General features: G+C 35.4%; 2 protein-coding genes and 1 non-coding gene across 3 annotated transcripts; 2 read left to right on the forward strand and 1 right to left on the reverse strand.

Moving 5' to 3' along the window:
- The first annotated feature begins 545 nt into the window (after positions 1–545).
- Trnad-guc lies at positions 546–617 on the forward strand. Its single transcript has one exon. It is a non-coding gene; the product is annotated as a tRNA-Asp (tRNA).
- Positions 572–5,333, forward strand: LOC117118431. Its single transcript, XM_033263025.1, has 5 exons — positions 572–613; positions 2,388–2,856; positions 3,276–3,405; positions 3,671–3,738; positions 3,888–5,333. The coding sequence occupies exons 2-5, from the start codon at positions 2,403–2,405 to the stop codon at positions 4,130–4,132; spliced, it is 897 nt and encodes a 298-aa protein (XP_033118916.1). The 5' UTR covers positions 572–613; positions 2,388–2,402; the 3' UTR covers positions 4,133–5,333.
- A 782-nt stretch (positions 5,334–6,115) lies between these two features.
- Positions 6,116–14,055, reverse strand: LOC117118421 (nuclear speckle splicing regulatory protein 1-like). The gene is made up of 7 exons (XM_033263014.1): positions 13,930–14,055; positions 12,665–12,743; positions 11,992–12,060; positions 10,171–10,299; positions 9,824–10,028; positions 8,947–9,094; positions 6,116–7,835 (listed from the first exon to the last, which is right to left on the reverse strand). The coding sequence occupies exons 1-7, from the start codon at positions 13,950–13,952 to the stop codon at positions 7,160–7,162; spliced, it is 1,329 nt and encodes a 442-aa protein (XP_033118905.1). The 5' UTR covers positions 13,953–14,055; the 3' UTR covers positions 6,116–7,159.
- Between the last annotated feature and the right edge of the window lie 652 nt (positions 14,056–14,707).

A 14,707-nucleotide genomic window follows, 5' to 3' on the forward strand; every position in this document is an offset into this window, starting at 1 on the left:
CTATAATTTAAAGTTGGTAGTTTTTATAAACACTTACTTTCATGTAATGTTTTTTTTTAATTCTACGGTATTCAAAGAAAACTGTATTTGTTGGAATTGTAAATATTCTTGATTTTCTGGGACAATCCCCAATTTTCATGATAAAGAATCTTTTCAATTACCCGTCTGGGAGGTTAACATTTATTATTTTTTATTTAATTCTAACTTTGCAGTCATACACTTTTGAGTGTAAATTGAAATGTCATAGGCCTATGGCCTATACCTGCACAATTATACAATGTTGTAAAAAATTTGCGATTGTTGGAATTGTCACTGGATTGGTCTCTTGTGCGCCTCGCCTGTCACAGAAGACCGAGGTTCAATTCACAATTCAGTGCATTTTAATTTTATAAACTTTGACTCTGTCTTTATACACTTGTAAGTGTAAATTAAAACGTTATATAGGGCCTAACTGTACACTAATGATTTTCTACTATACGATAGGCCTAATGATTGCAATTGTTTGAATTGTCACTGTTCTTGATTTCCTAGGCGATAATCACCAATCCTAGATAGTATAGTGGTGAGTATCTCCGCCTGTCACGCGGAAGACCGGGGTTCAATTCCCCGTCTGGGAGGTTAACTTTTAATTTTTAATATTGAATTCTAACGCTGCAGTCTTTATACACTTTTAAGTGTATATAAAAATGTTATATGGCCAAACTGTACAATAATACAACATTCAAAGGAAATTACACAAATATATTAAAAGAAAATTGCGATTGTTGAAATTGTCATTGTCCTTGGTTTCCAGCGCGTCACCTCAATTCAATACAGTTTAACTTTTTGAAATTTAGGCCTAATTATAATTTTACAGTCTTTTACACTTTTAAATGTAAAATAAAATGTTATATAGGGCTTAACTCTACACCTAATGCAATATTCAAAGAAAATTGCGATTGTTGGAATTCTCACTGTTCTTGATTCCTGTGTGACAACCACCAATCCATGTAGTATTATAGGGTAGCATTAATATATATATAATCTTTTTTTTATATACTATAAATGTAATGTTGGCCTATGTTTGTTTATGTAGGCCTTACTTGTAGGTGCATCGGCAGTTCTGCCAGTCACATCAGTTCATAATCGACAAATTAATCAGTTTCGGTGCCCAACCTTAGACTTCAATCACCTCAATATTATGTTGGCCTTTCCATAAGGAACCGTATTACTAGCTGATATTTTTTACCATGATATATTTATTTCTTTAAAACAGGGGCGGATCCAGTAGGAGTGTGGGAAACCGAACGGATTAAGGCATGGACGTATACAGGCATGGCCGCGGCTCCCACCACCCTTTGTACACAGTGTTAAAATTTTAAATATTGTTCTTGCTAGCCAATACAAATTCTTTCCAGGGATCACACAAAATAAATACTTCTAATCTATGTAAATATGCATCAGCACACGTTATACATAGGCCTACTATAATAACACAGGCTTAAGCGTGATTTTTTTAAAATCTTAAATCCATAAGTCTCAGGCCGGGTATCAGATACAAAAATGTGATATTGTATGGTTCAGTTTGGTTTTATCCTTTTGCAAGCTCTATCATGCTTTGTTTTAATACTACAGTACTACTAGTAGTAGTAATAATAATAATAATTATGATGATAACGATGATGATGATGATGACGATAGTGATATTAGATAATAATATTAATAATATTAAAAAGTGAAGAAAATTGTGCTAGATGATTGGACAGATGAGAGCTCCTTGGACAGACAGTATTATTTCCAACTTTCATCTCTTTGCATTCCTCTATAGCTTAGTCTTAATGCTTTTCCGACAATTTGCACCTCACACATTCTCATCTGAGTTTTCAAGAAAACCTGCAATGATCATGCCATCCTGCTAATCTCAATCGGCCGATGGCCAACAAGCTAAACACCACCACTAATTTCATCTGCTATTCTACTGTTATGTAATACTGTACTCACAACATTCTTGTCATGACAAGCCATGCTCTCTGGACGATTATCTTTTCCGCCCCACCACCATTCGTAATTTGTGGTTTCCTGATGTCCTTATATAATCGTTTTTCATTCAAACTGTGCCTCTTGAATTTAATAGGTCCTTATAAGAACCCCTCGATTTTCTTCAATTTCCATAAGCGCCCCCTCAATTTCCACTCGGTTTTGATAAGCGCCCATTCGAATAAGCGCCCCGTTTGAATAAGCGCCCCTCAAAAAGTGAAAGAATATTTTAAGCGCCCGGGCGCTTATTCGCTCGAGTACGGTAGGTACAAGACACAAAACCTTTTAGAAAACCGTGTTGTAGGAACATCCGAAACAATTCGGTCGCTTGTAGCATGACTACTTATAATTGTTACTTTTCCTTAATGTAGTTTCATCTTGGCTAGATGGCTGACGGTTTAAAAATTCCAGGCACCGATTACGTCATAATGTATGCACCTGGGTATCAATTTTTACGTCAACTAAACATCATCGATCTCGATAAAGAGGCCAGACAAACTTTAAATAGCGTCAAACGATATAAACCGAGTACAACGCTCGAAATCGGAGAGAGACCTCTAGCCGAAGATCTTCCGAAAGAGCTGTACATTGCCGTCTTTGGAGGAGTTGGCTCCGGAAAATCCTGTCTGATTAACTCACTCAAATATGTACTGGGCTACGATCTTAAGAGACCTTATGAAGATATAACTGGTGAACGAACGGGAGTATGTAGCACCACGGATGGCGGGAAAACCAGAGGGTTTCTGAAAGTTTTTCTGACGGATCAAATTGCGGTATTCGACAATCGAGGCATGCCGGATTTTGACGAGGCCACCGTCGCCGTAGTTGCTACACAATTACGTAAGACTAAATCTATTCTAATGATATTATAATATTTCTTTTGTTGTGTTTTTAAGGAAACAACAAGAAAATTCGTATTAATTAAAATGTTCCAAAATGCAGGGGCGGATCCAGGATTTTTCCCGAGGTAGGCTAATCGAGTACCTGGTTCGATGGGTACAAAACATATGATCCGATGTGGGCGGTTAGGGACGTTCCCTTATTTTAGCCATTTTAATCAATTAGGCCTACCTAATTGATTTGAACTTGCTCAGAGATTCTGGCTGCCATTGTGAAGGCCCTGATCCGTCACTGAAATGACACACTCTTTTATGATATAACGTCGTATTACATATGAATTCATTGGCAGAAAATAACTACTAATTTAATATATACGCCTAATACCAAAATAAATGCAGAAATTGGTCATTGTTTTACAGGTGGACTGCGTGAAAACAGTGATAACGTCAATTGGAATAGGAATGTCGTGGAGAAGATATTCGACGCAAAAGAGATGGCGTTAAAGGACACGAAAGACTGTCAGATTCACATTGCTCTGCTTGTTGTCAGGTAGGTGCAAACAAAGAGTAGAATCCTATACTTTTGGTGCAAGCTGTAAACGATTTTAACATTTCATTGCATGGACGGGTCATGCCTGTCTTGTTTCCATACAATCGCTCCACAGATCCTATCTCCGACAGCACGCAGTATAGCGCGTAACGATTGCAGTAAAAATGCTGTAGCGATAGTGTGGCGATTTAATGAAAACCCGACTATAGAAGATGATGGCAGTATTGCCTGGTGTTGTTATTGTTTTACTCTGTTCAAATTCCAGCGCTTCAGATCGTACACTTCGTGTGAAAGAGATGGAGGACTTTGCGAAACGAATTAAGATAGCTACAAGTAAGCATATAGGAATTCACGAGAAAAAACTATATCTAATTAATAGTTAAATTACAGTAGGCTATTGGTTTTATTAACATATAAATTCAAACCATAGTAAATATTAAAGGAAGGAATAAATTTACTAATTATTTTCATTATTGTTGCAGGTGAATTCCCAATTGCTGTAATCACCCACATTGACGAAGCAAAGGAGCATCGCGTGGAAGAGATTGTTAGTGACCTCGAGGACATCGGCATCCAGTTCATCTTCCCGATGCGTAACTACACCATTCGCGACCATGACGTTGATCCAGAAACACACAAGGTCATGCTAAATCTGCTACAATGCTGCACAAGACAGGGTGACAAGGTGATGAAGAATCGACCGGAAGCCGAGTGCCGAATCCTGTAGCAATCCTAATGGTGACGTCATAGTCTTAACAGATTTTGGGATTGAAGATAATGATTAATGGTTTATATAATAACATTTCTGCAATGGACTATTCTTTAGTTCCTGTCATTGCTATTATTTTTATTCTTATCTTGTCTTATTATTTATTTATTTATATTTTTATCAGCATCTTTGTAATTGTTATTCTTTATTGTTAGCTAGTTAATCATTACTCCTCCGTTTATATTATTGTTGTTTTATTACTAATTACTCTTACGGTGATAGCATGATAATAGCAATTTCTGATAGTGTATTCTGTTAGCATTAGCGTATTTATATACATTAGAAAAAGAAAATTTCAAATTTCCATAAATTGTTGATATGGTATCAACAAGAATAATAAGAAGATACATTCATTATGTATTCACTTTAAAAAACATAAATATAGCAGATTACCTTTACCTTTTTATTTCATTATTGAAATAAAAGAGATAGACAGGCACCATGTATCACCTAACATCTTCTAGGCCTACTTGTAACTATAAAAGCCAGGATACGGAGGGGGAAAATGGTATGTTGTAAGACACAAAAAGCATATTTGACGAAAAACTCAGGAGAGGCTAATGAGGTACAGATTTTTGAATATTTAAAAACTGGGGGAAAAGGTAGAAAAAATGGTGGTCAGGCCCCCTTTCCCCCAGTTTTTAAATATTAAAAAATCTGTATCTCATTAATCGCTTCCGAGTTTTCTCGTCAAAAATGCTTTTTGTGTCTCAGAAAAATCAGTTGTACAACATATCAAAACATTTTGGCTTTAATGTATGTTTTAAATAAAAGACTGTAACTTCTATCTACATTATTTAATTTATTTCATTTGACTTAAATGGCTTTTAGATTTAGTTATAGAGTATGTTATACAGAAGAGAAGCTTATGTAACCCTTTTTAATCAATAAACTTTATTTGGGCTGTTAAATAATAATCCCTTTCAGTTGGACTCATCAATTATTATTAGTCTTTAATATTAGATTAGCGAAACAAATGAACTTTAGTCAGTGTGTCATACTTATTATTTATTATATTGTTTATTTAATAGAAATGGTTTGGTTTATTGATCAACAAAATAGTACTTGAAATAGGATGCGATGTATATTTGGGAATGCTAGAATTAAGTACATATTTCCAGTTCTATTTTCTGACTTTAATTAAATGATAAGAAAACAACATTGGTTTTTCTGATTTCCTCTACATTAAAAATCCTCGAATAGAAGCCCAATGGGCTTAATCTCGAGAAACAGCTCATCTCGGAAAGAAGACCCCCTCTTTAGTTTACAAAATTAATCTCGAGAAGAAGCCCATGGGCTTCTAACTAAGATAGTATGAACTTCTTTTCGAGTTAGAACTACATTCTGACCGGTGTTATTTTTGATGATTATGATATCGTGTCAGTACCAATATCATTTATTTTCATAGCACGGTTACAAGTAAAAAAATATTCAACAGAATTTTGCATTCGATAGTTGGAAAATCCTGTATAGTAGTAAAATATTTAAATTGCAAATATTTACAGCATTAATTTTTTGCAAAACTCATCATCACTGCCGGCCATTTCCACCATGGCCTTTAACATCATTGTCATCGCCTTCGACGTGATCTTAACCACCGTCATTCACCATCAACTGTATTGTCATCTTCAACATCACCATATTTTATCGCCATCTCTATTTCATTGATCTCAACCAATATCACTATACATCATTGCTAAAAGTATTAAGTACGGTTGTACGGATCCATCTCCACTTTCTGTGAGCGCTTGACGTGACACCGTCTGCTGATCGTTGGTAGCAGTCTGAGCAGATCATCATTAAAAATGATGCATTATTCACGAAATCGTCAAAATTTGGGCTCCAAGGCTTTACTCTACCTGTATTATAGTGCAAGTTACACATTACAGGTACACACATAAACCCCAACACATTACACAGAATAAAATATTATTATACGGATAGAGATACACAAGTCAATTTTAATAAAAAATATTCAATGTTCCTTAAAAACAATTAAATAATTTTAAAAGACTAAGGCCACGTTCACATTGGAGTGTTTTTTAGATGAAGGGTAACTGTTTGGACATTGATATAAATACGCAGTAGCTTTTAAGGTAGTAAGATTTTGCGCATATGTGGTCAGTATAATATAATCTTATCGGTCAGCATTCCGTGAAAACTACAGCATTACACGCGGTAGTAGCATGTGCTCAGGAATATTTCTGAGCACTGAACTTTTCCTGTTGAGGAAGAATACCTTGGTTATTCTTCCTGTGCAACATTCACTCGGTTAAACTTGTCACACATACTGTAATTTGACCAAGGAGAATGTTACACAGGTCACATTGTTCGTTTGCGATTTATTTTTTGGTCAAAGTAACCAGGTTTTACAAGGTTACTTTTACCATGGTTTAACCAAAATCACTCCAATTCAAGTATGGCTTTAGCTCACAGGTGGCCACAGTGCGGCCCGCATGTGGCCCGACTGATTTTTGTGTGGCCCCTAAAATGAATTAAAAACCCTATGTGTGCGGCCAGCCAAGCAACATTGGCTTGAAAACACCTGGTTTTTTTAATGGTCCAACACCAACCATCTGTAAAAAGTAATATTAAAACTGGGACTAAAGTGGTGTAAAAGCATTGCTTGGAGGTTTTTGGAAGCACGCTGGAAACATCAAAATTTGGGTGCGGCCTTTGGTGTTAAATCAAAATTTAACTTCGGCTGTCCGACCGATATTTATGGCCACCCCTGCTTTAGTTTAATGTTTTTAGGAATTATTAATGTTAGGAACCAAACCTAGTTATTAATGGATCTTTCCAAAGTGTCAATAAAACGTATCAACTGACCAATCATAATAGGGCCAAGAATACTAACAAACATCCCTTTCATTGTGTTGTCCCACAAATACATGTGTTTGCACATGTTTTTACACTGTCCTTTCGTGGGACCTCAGCAACTCCACGGCACAGGGCTTAGCGAAAACGTTTATTATTCTTTATCTCTCAATCTTCCTCCTCGACTGGTGCGGTTTTTTGAGCAGCCATCCTAGCCATTTGACGAGCTAGATAGCGTTCTTTGGCAGACATGACTGACTCGCCAATGTTCCTCTTAACAAATTTTGATGAAGTAACTGATGATTTCTCTTCGGACATTTTCTCTTTATCCTCCTCACTCTCATGCTGCCTTTTAATTTCATTCCTCCCAGTTCTTTCATCATTACCTCTTTCTTTCTCATGATTTAAATTGTCATTGGAACTTCTTGACTTACTTTCATAATAATCATCCCTGTCTTTGCGATCACGCTTTTTTTCTTTTACTCTTTTATTCCTGTCATCCTTTTCATTACTCTTCCTTCTATCTGATGAAGAAGTTCGTGAATGGCGTTCATCCCTATTTTCTCTACTGTCCTTATGTCTTTCTTCTCTATGTGATCCCCTATGTTCATCTCGTGTCCTTTCTTCATAATCTCTGTGTTTATCTTGTCTGCTCTCACTGTGTTTACGACTTGAATGACGTTCGCTGCGTCTATGTTTTTCTCTGTCTCTTCCATGTTCTTCTGATTTTCTATCACTGCTCTTTTCCTTTCTGTATTCTTCTTCTTCATCAGATGAATTGGAATCTTTTTGATATTTTTCTTTCTTTGATTCCTTCTTTACTGATTCTTTTTCCTCAGAAGATCTGGAAGTGGAATGAAAATTTAATTTGTTCAATGATCGATGCTTTTGAATAATTTTTTTTGAATAATAAATACATTTAATATATACTGACATTTCAATCTAATTAACACTCTGACCGCCAGGGGTTTGAAAAAAATAGTATTAGCCACCACCAGATATCTTAGCGAATTTTAACACTTTTCCAAATCTCGTCGAAAGTGCGTAGGTAATCAAATTGACATGTAATGAATACTACAAGAACTACAAACATCTTAGCTTTACAATGGTACTAAACACTTTATTCTAATCACAATCTGTGACCAGTAACAGTAAAATGAAAATTACTCACTTTTGTAGATATACGCAATTTCGCTGAATATAATGTTCAAATTGTTAGTACTTGTCGGTAATCTCTGTGTTTGGCGGTCAAGCGTTGTGTTTCCAAACACAGAGATCTCCATGTTTGGCAAAGTGATAATAAAATGATATAGCATTGACTACTTTGTAACTTTCAAGTTTGGCATAAAAAAACCTAAAAAAAAAACTAACAAAACAGAACATCTTCAAGATTAGAAGAGTTTACTCCAGTGAACAGATTCATCTAACAGCCTGTGTCATTATAGACTAGAAGTGCTTTTTGGCAGCTGTTTACGCAATAGAACACTTTAGGGGAGTACATTTGAACTTGTTAATTAATGGAAAACACAACAATTTGGCATGTAAAATGTGTTCGACTTAGATATGTTGGAAAAAGACGATCCCTTTCACAACTAATACATTTACATATGATGCTGTACATGAACAAAGTTATGATTTAGTGTGTCACATGAATTGTTTTCAGGCATGCAGGACAGGATTAAAATGCATAACCATGGGATTGGAAGGCAAAGCATGGAGCACCCACAGCACAATGAACATATCATTATTACAGGATGGGAACAGAAGCTTAGTGGTTAAGTTGCTCACCTTCTTATAGTCCCAAGGTTCAAATATAAAAATATTTTCACCACCAAATTCACTCCACAGTTTAAAAGCATTGCATACTTCTATTCTGTAATGGACAGGTGGAGGAAGGGGTCTACTTGCTTTTGAATGTGAAAGAGATCTTTATAAATTTTTACTATCAATTTTACCTTTCTGCCTTCACTTTAGCAAGCTTGCTGTCCTCTTGCGTTTCAGAATTTGAGGGCTCCTGATTGGTTGCTTCGTCTGTTGTAGTTTCTCGGTATAAATATCGGTAGAAACCACTCAAGTCTTTCTGCTTAGTTACATCAAGTTTAGCTGGGGAAAAACATGCATCAAACATGATTATACAATTTCTTTTGATTGATATCTTGTATAATCAATTACTATTGATTATACAAGATATCAATAGTACATAAAATAATAATAAATGGTGAATAAATATATAATAATGATCATAATACAATTTTACTAATAATTATTACCATAATATAATTAGTATTATTTTTCAGGTTTTTGTTCACTTAAATTCAATAAGGAAGTAAGATAGGTATGTTAATAAAATTGAACTACATATCAACCAGACCTCTATTGATATTTCATAGAATAGTAATACAAAAATCCCAGTAGTATTTCAATTGTAGAGACATATTTTCTTATTACTAGGGAAGATACTGTTACAGCAATCAAGCCAATGACCCTGGAAAAAACATAAAATCTGCTGGTGAGGAAGACTGACTCCAAAATACAAAAAAAAAATGTTCAATGAAGGAAACCAACTGTTACTGTACTGAACCAAGCATTTTGACTACAAAGCTGGAGTCAAGTTCCAGTCATTAGAATCCCTTCCTTGCTAAATATTCCTTGTGCTATGTCTTTTATGCATTTTACTCATCTTGTACATATGCACCTATTTCTGTCTGTAAACCTTCACATTAATTATTTGTATAAGCAATAATAAATTTTACTTAGTAAGAACTTATAGTATCTATAAGTGACAATAAAAGAATCATGTATCTTGTATTGAATCTATTTTGTTTTTCTCACCTTCCATTTCAGCTTCCCTTCGTTCCCTTTCTTCTTCCTCCTTCATTTCCTCCAGCTTCTTCTTGTATGCTGACGTAACAAATGCCTCTGTCTCCTCAACATCTCCTTCCTCTTCTCGTTCCTTTTGGATTTTTCGTTCCATCATTTTCTCACGTTCCCTGTTTCTCAACTTGGCTGCCTTCATCAGTCCCTCAATGTACTTTGGCTGGAATGGAAACGTTAAAATGCTCTGATAATATATATTATTGGATATTCCACATACTATAAAACTGAAGTTTTAGATTTCTATAATAATAAATAATAAAATATTATTTATTAATATAATTCCTAAGCTTGCAATGACCAACCTTCTTTTCCTTATCATTCTTCTTCTGTATAATCTTTTCTTGTTTCTTTTTCTCCATTTCATCATAAATACTGTCATATTCATACACAGTTGGGTCCTCTTCCAAAGCTTTCTGGATCTCTATCTGTGTCTACATTATAATTTAAATTAACAGAAAGCATTATTTATGTTAAATAGTCAAATATACTGTACTATCTGTGGTTAAATCAAGATAAACGATAAAAAAATAAATCTCTCATTAAAAATGATCATGAAGTTACCAACTTTCAATGAGTCTAGCAATACCAGTAGCAGATTCAAGGATGGGGGCATCCACTAAAATTTCCAAAATTATTTTTAAAAAACGGAAAAAAGAAGTAAATTTTATGAAAATTAAGAAGTCTGAGAGTAACATTTCCAGCCATCTAGGTGCCATAATCATAATTTTTTTTACCTCAAACCATGGTGGGGCTGAGGTGGTTTAGACCATCCATTTTATGAAAGTCCCTCCCTGGGCCCCCTCTATTGCAAATTCCAGGATCCGCCACTGAATAGCTTACATAAAAGGAATATACAGTAACATCTCCCAATTACATACCCCTCCGTCCAAACAGAGTTTGTAATTGAGAAAATTTGTAATTGAGAGAGTTAAAAGTTTTCATAGCATCTCGGTGGCCTATGCTACAAAGTACATGGTTAGATAGACCTAAGCCTTGCCAAGGGAGCAACTTTGTCGCAAAAAATGACTTGGATTTTACTTTTTTCTGCAACAAAATAATACTTTACAGAAGCCAAAGTTACCTGTGCTCACTGTTGTAAAGTATTCATTTGAAGTGATTTCCAAATGAAAACATGACCAAAGAATGGCCAAAACGAGTGTTAATTCGCGAATCCATGTGAATAGCACCCTCAAATCATAAAAAGTGAGATTTACTGTTCAGTATGCCTGAACAAGCATGCACAGCTCAAATGTATATATCTCGGCTGAAAACGATCAATATTTCTTGCTTTAAAATTATTGGTTTAAATGTTTTCCTCCTTTAGCTGATATAACATTTGATATTATTTTTGAAGACTTTCAAATATAATTTTAAGTGTTTTTGTAGTTAAAAACGATTGTTCGTAATGACGTCATCGCCACAAATTGGGTTTGTAAAATCGAGAGTTCTTAATTGGGAGGTTTGTAATTAGGAGATGTTACTGTAGGAAGAAATCCGCAAAATCGTGAAAAATTATGTTGTTCCTGTTTCATCAAATCTTATAACACTATCCGACAACACTTATTAAAACCAAAGGATCCATTTTAAAAGGGGCGGTTTTAGAACAGCATATAAAATCAAATGTAATGACTGCAATGCGTCGCCTGAATATAAGTTCAGGTTTCTTGAACATACAAGGAAGTCCTTAATAGCATCTGAAGCCTCACAGCATACACTTAAGTGCTACCCTAGACACTCGATCACAATGGGAAACACTAATATTCTGAAATTTGTACCAAAAAATGGTTGGAGACACAATCTTCCAAATGTGTGGATCAACATCCTGAGACCAAAAACAGTGGCCAGTTCATTTGACCTCATTCATTTCAGAAACCCTTTGACCCTTGGAATTTTTCCATGTGAACACGGTCAAAAGCTCATGTTCAGAGTTATTAAAATGACATAATAAAATTAATTTTTTACTAATTTAGGTGAGAATTTTTTATATGCTGTTCATCAATAAATTTTTTTTAATTTTCTCTTTTGCCTATAGAGGCTTTTGACAAAACCAATTTCCTATGCGGAAAATATATAATTTTGTATACACATATTGTCACTGAATACTGTACATGCAAATTTCATACCTGCTTTTTAACCTTACTCTTCCTTGCTTCCTGCATGAGAGTTTGATTGACTGCTGTATGGGCGGGTTCCTGCAATATAAACAATCAACAGGAGATATAAACATTTTATGGTTTAATAGGTAAGATTTGAAGCCCATATTTGCCAAGTAAATTGCCATATAAAGACACAAACTGGTTGTGCCTTTGTCACACTCCACTCTATATAGTATGTTAAGTTTTAATATATCGACTATTAATTTTTTTACAGTATATGAAGTGTCACTATGCAGTACATTTTTACTTATTCAATAAAGTGCTTCTTTGAAGATCTTTCAGAAATAAAGTTTGCTATAAAAGGTAGAAAATGTCTTGATCATCCAAAATGCTATCTAAATTGTATGCATACTATGCACGCTAGGCTACAACTAGCCTAGTGTAGTATGTGACTCACAGAATCCAAGTCAACTAGGTCCCAAGTCAACTCTGCCCTGGTAAATTCTCCCACAAGTGAACTCAGATTGTTGAGTTGACTTGGGGCCAAGATGACCTGTTTCCAGTTACAAGGTCTGAGCTTAAGTACCTCACCTTTACTAGTTTGATGTTACTAATATAGGATAGTATGCAAAATTATTAAGGGCCTAAAAGGATGCCCAGAATCTGTAATTTTTTCATATGGTACATGTCTTGTATTTACCTCATCACTGTCATCTCCAAAGATAGATGTTTTCTTTACAAATGCTGTTGGCTTGGGTGTTCGTTTGATGAGGCCAAATCTGTAAACACAAAATGAACAGTATACTTTTTTGGCCCTGGAAGCTACTTCTATGTAAGTTGTATTTTGAAATATTTTTTTTTATTTATAGAAGCCATGAAATACTTCTCTCTAGAAAAGAAACTCAGCTAAATCTACAAAACAGCCTGTAGACAATAATGCAAGCTGGCCTCAAAATTGTTTAGAAAAGCATGTGTGCAGAATCGATGATAACATACGCCAGTTAAGGTAAACGTAAACTTTAAATGAAAGAAGAACACACTCGAGCATCCACAACACTTTATAATTTATTGCTGAAAAGCACAGCTAACAATTCAGGGTCACCATTAACAAAACAACACGCCGCAACAACAACAGCGCGAGAGCATGCTGGGATAAGCAAAAAGGCCAATGCAAATTAATGCGCTGCAGTACTTATCAACAGTATGTTAAACAACAGTCTAACCACAATTGGCGATAATACTAGAGGGGTGGGCATAAAAGTGGGTAGAAGGGGCAAACTGAATTTTTTATTGAGCGCTGCAAGCAAAATTTAACTTTTACAATGTGCTTGCAAAAACTTTCACTCACAGATTTCTTAATCTTAGCATTGTGGTTAGGTTTTCAAGTTATATTTTATTATATTTTACGGGCCAAACTTCTAATGTTTTCAATTTATTTTTGCAGGCCTGCATTTTCTTCAGGTATGTCAAACGGTTTACCATGACGAGTTTCGGCCACCTTGAAAGTGAAGTGAAAATTGTTACTTTGTTTAATTCAAATCTTGTCTCTTGTATTTTTCATGTAAAAGCCTTAACATTTAACAAAAATTAAAATAATGTATTTTGTTGCATTACCCAGTCCTTCAATAAGTCAAATTGAAAACATTTAATACAAAATGTGTTCCAATTGGTACGCGGCCGAAAGGGTTGATCAATCACCTGAAGTAAAAAAAAACCCTAAATACATAAAACTAAGTCGAAAGTCTGTACATGATCACTTCCTCCTTATATTCCATTCAAAATAGTCGGGATGTAATTACTCAACCACCTAAGAGCTCAGTTGATATAGGCTCCCTTCTAGCCTAGATATAGAAGGCCTAGCTGTTTTAGGCCTCCGTTTTAATAGTAGAAAAACAATTTCGTAAATATCTTAGGCACAAAAAAGCACAATCTTATTATTTGATTGTGTGGAATTACAATACTCACTGTTTTCCAGGAAGACTAGACATTTTTACGTTGGGCCACTAATAACAACAAAACGACAACATAACATCGATAACATTTAGGCAAAGCAAAAGAGGGCGCATCCGATTGGCCAAACGAGAGAGGGCGATAGACTAGTAATGTTCCCGGTGGATTCACACAACACAAACACAACACTTGCTCACAACAACAAAACATTAACGACAGAAAGCAGAAAGACGTAGCTTTTCAAGTTTTTTTGGTAAGTCTGTAAGATAAAACAAAGATTATACATACACACATTAGGTTATATTGTTCATTATCTCCTTGGAAGTAGACTAGATCTAGTTGATCGTCACACACATGTGGTGAAATTGGTGGCGGGATGTTCAATCTATTGTTAGACAAGCACCTGTCACTCTGAGCTGGGAGTGTATCGTGGTGGGGTGAGAGTGGGATAAATAATATATGGTTTTTAGCCTAGACTAGGAGCACACAAATAATTATATCCTTCAATCGATTTCAAATATATTTTCGCATTACATGTAATTCAATGAAATGAACACATTGATGTTATGCACTTGTCAATTGTAGTCCCGGACCCGGGCCATAGCAGGGCACTTGCCGAGACTGAGCCGGGGATGTACACATAGTTCTGTCCCCCGTAGTGCCGGGACATACCTAAAATTTACCTGTAGATGTAACAGGCCTCGAAAGGGCCGGGAATTTTACACGGTAGAGTAGCCGAGGTTTCAGGTGTGTAGGCCTAGCCTAGCGCTGTCAAACCGGGTCTGGTCCTACT

This window comes from Anneissia japonica, unplaced genomic scaffold, assembly GCF_011630105.1.
Source record: "Anneissia japonica isolate Jap-2015-1 unplaced genomic scaffold, ASM1163010v1 scaffold288127_len108809_cov212, whole genome shotgun sequence".
Lineage (NCBI taxonomy): Eukaryota > Metazoa > Echinodermata > Crinoidea > Comatulida > Comatulidae > Anneissia > Anneissia japonica.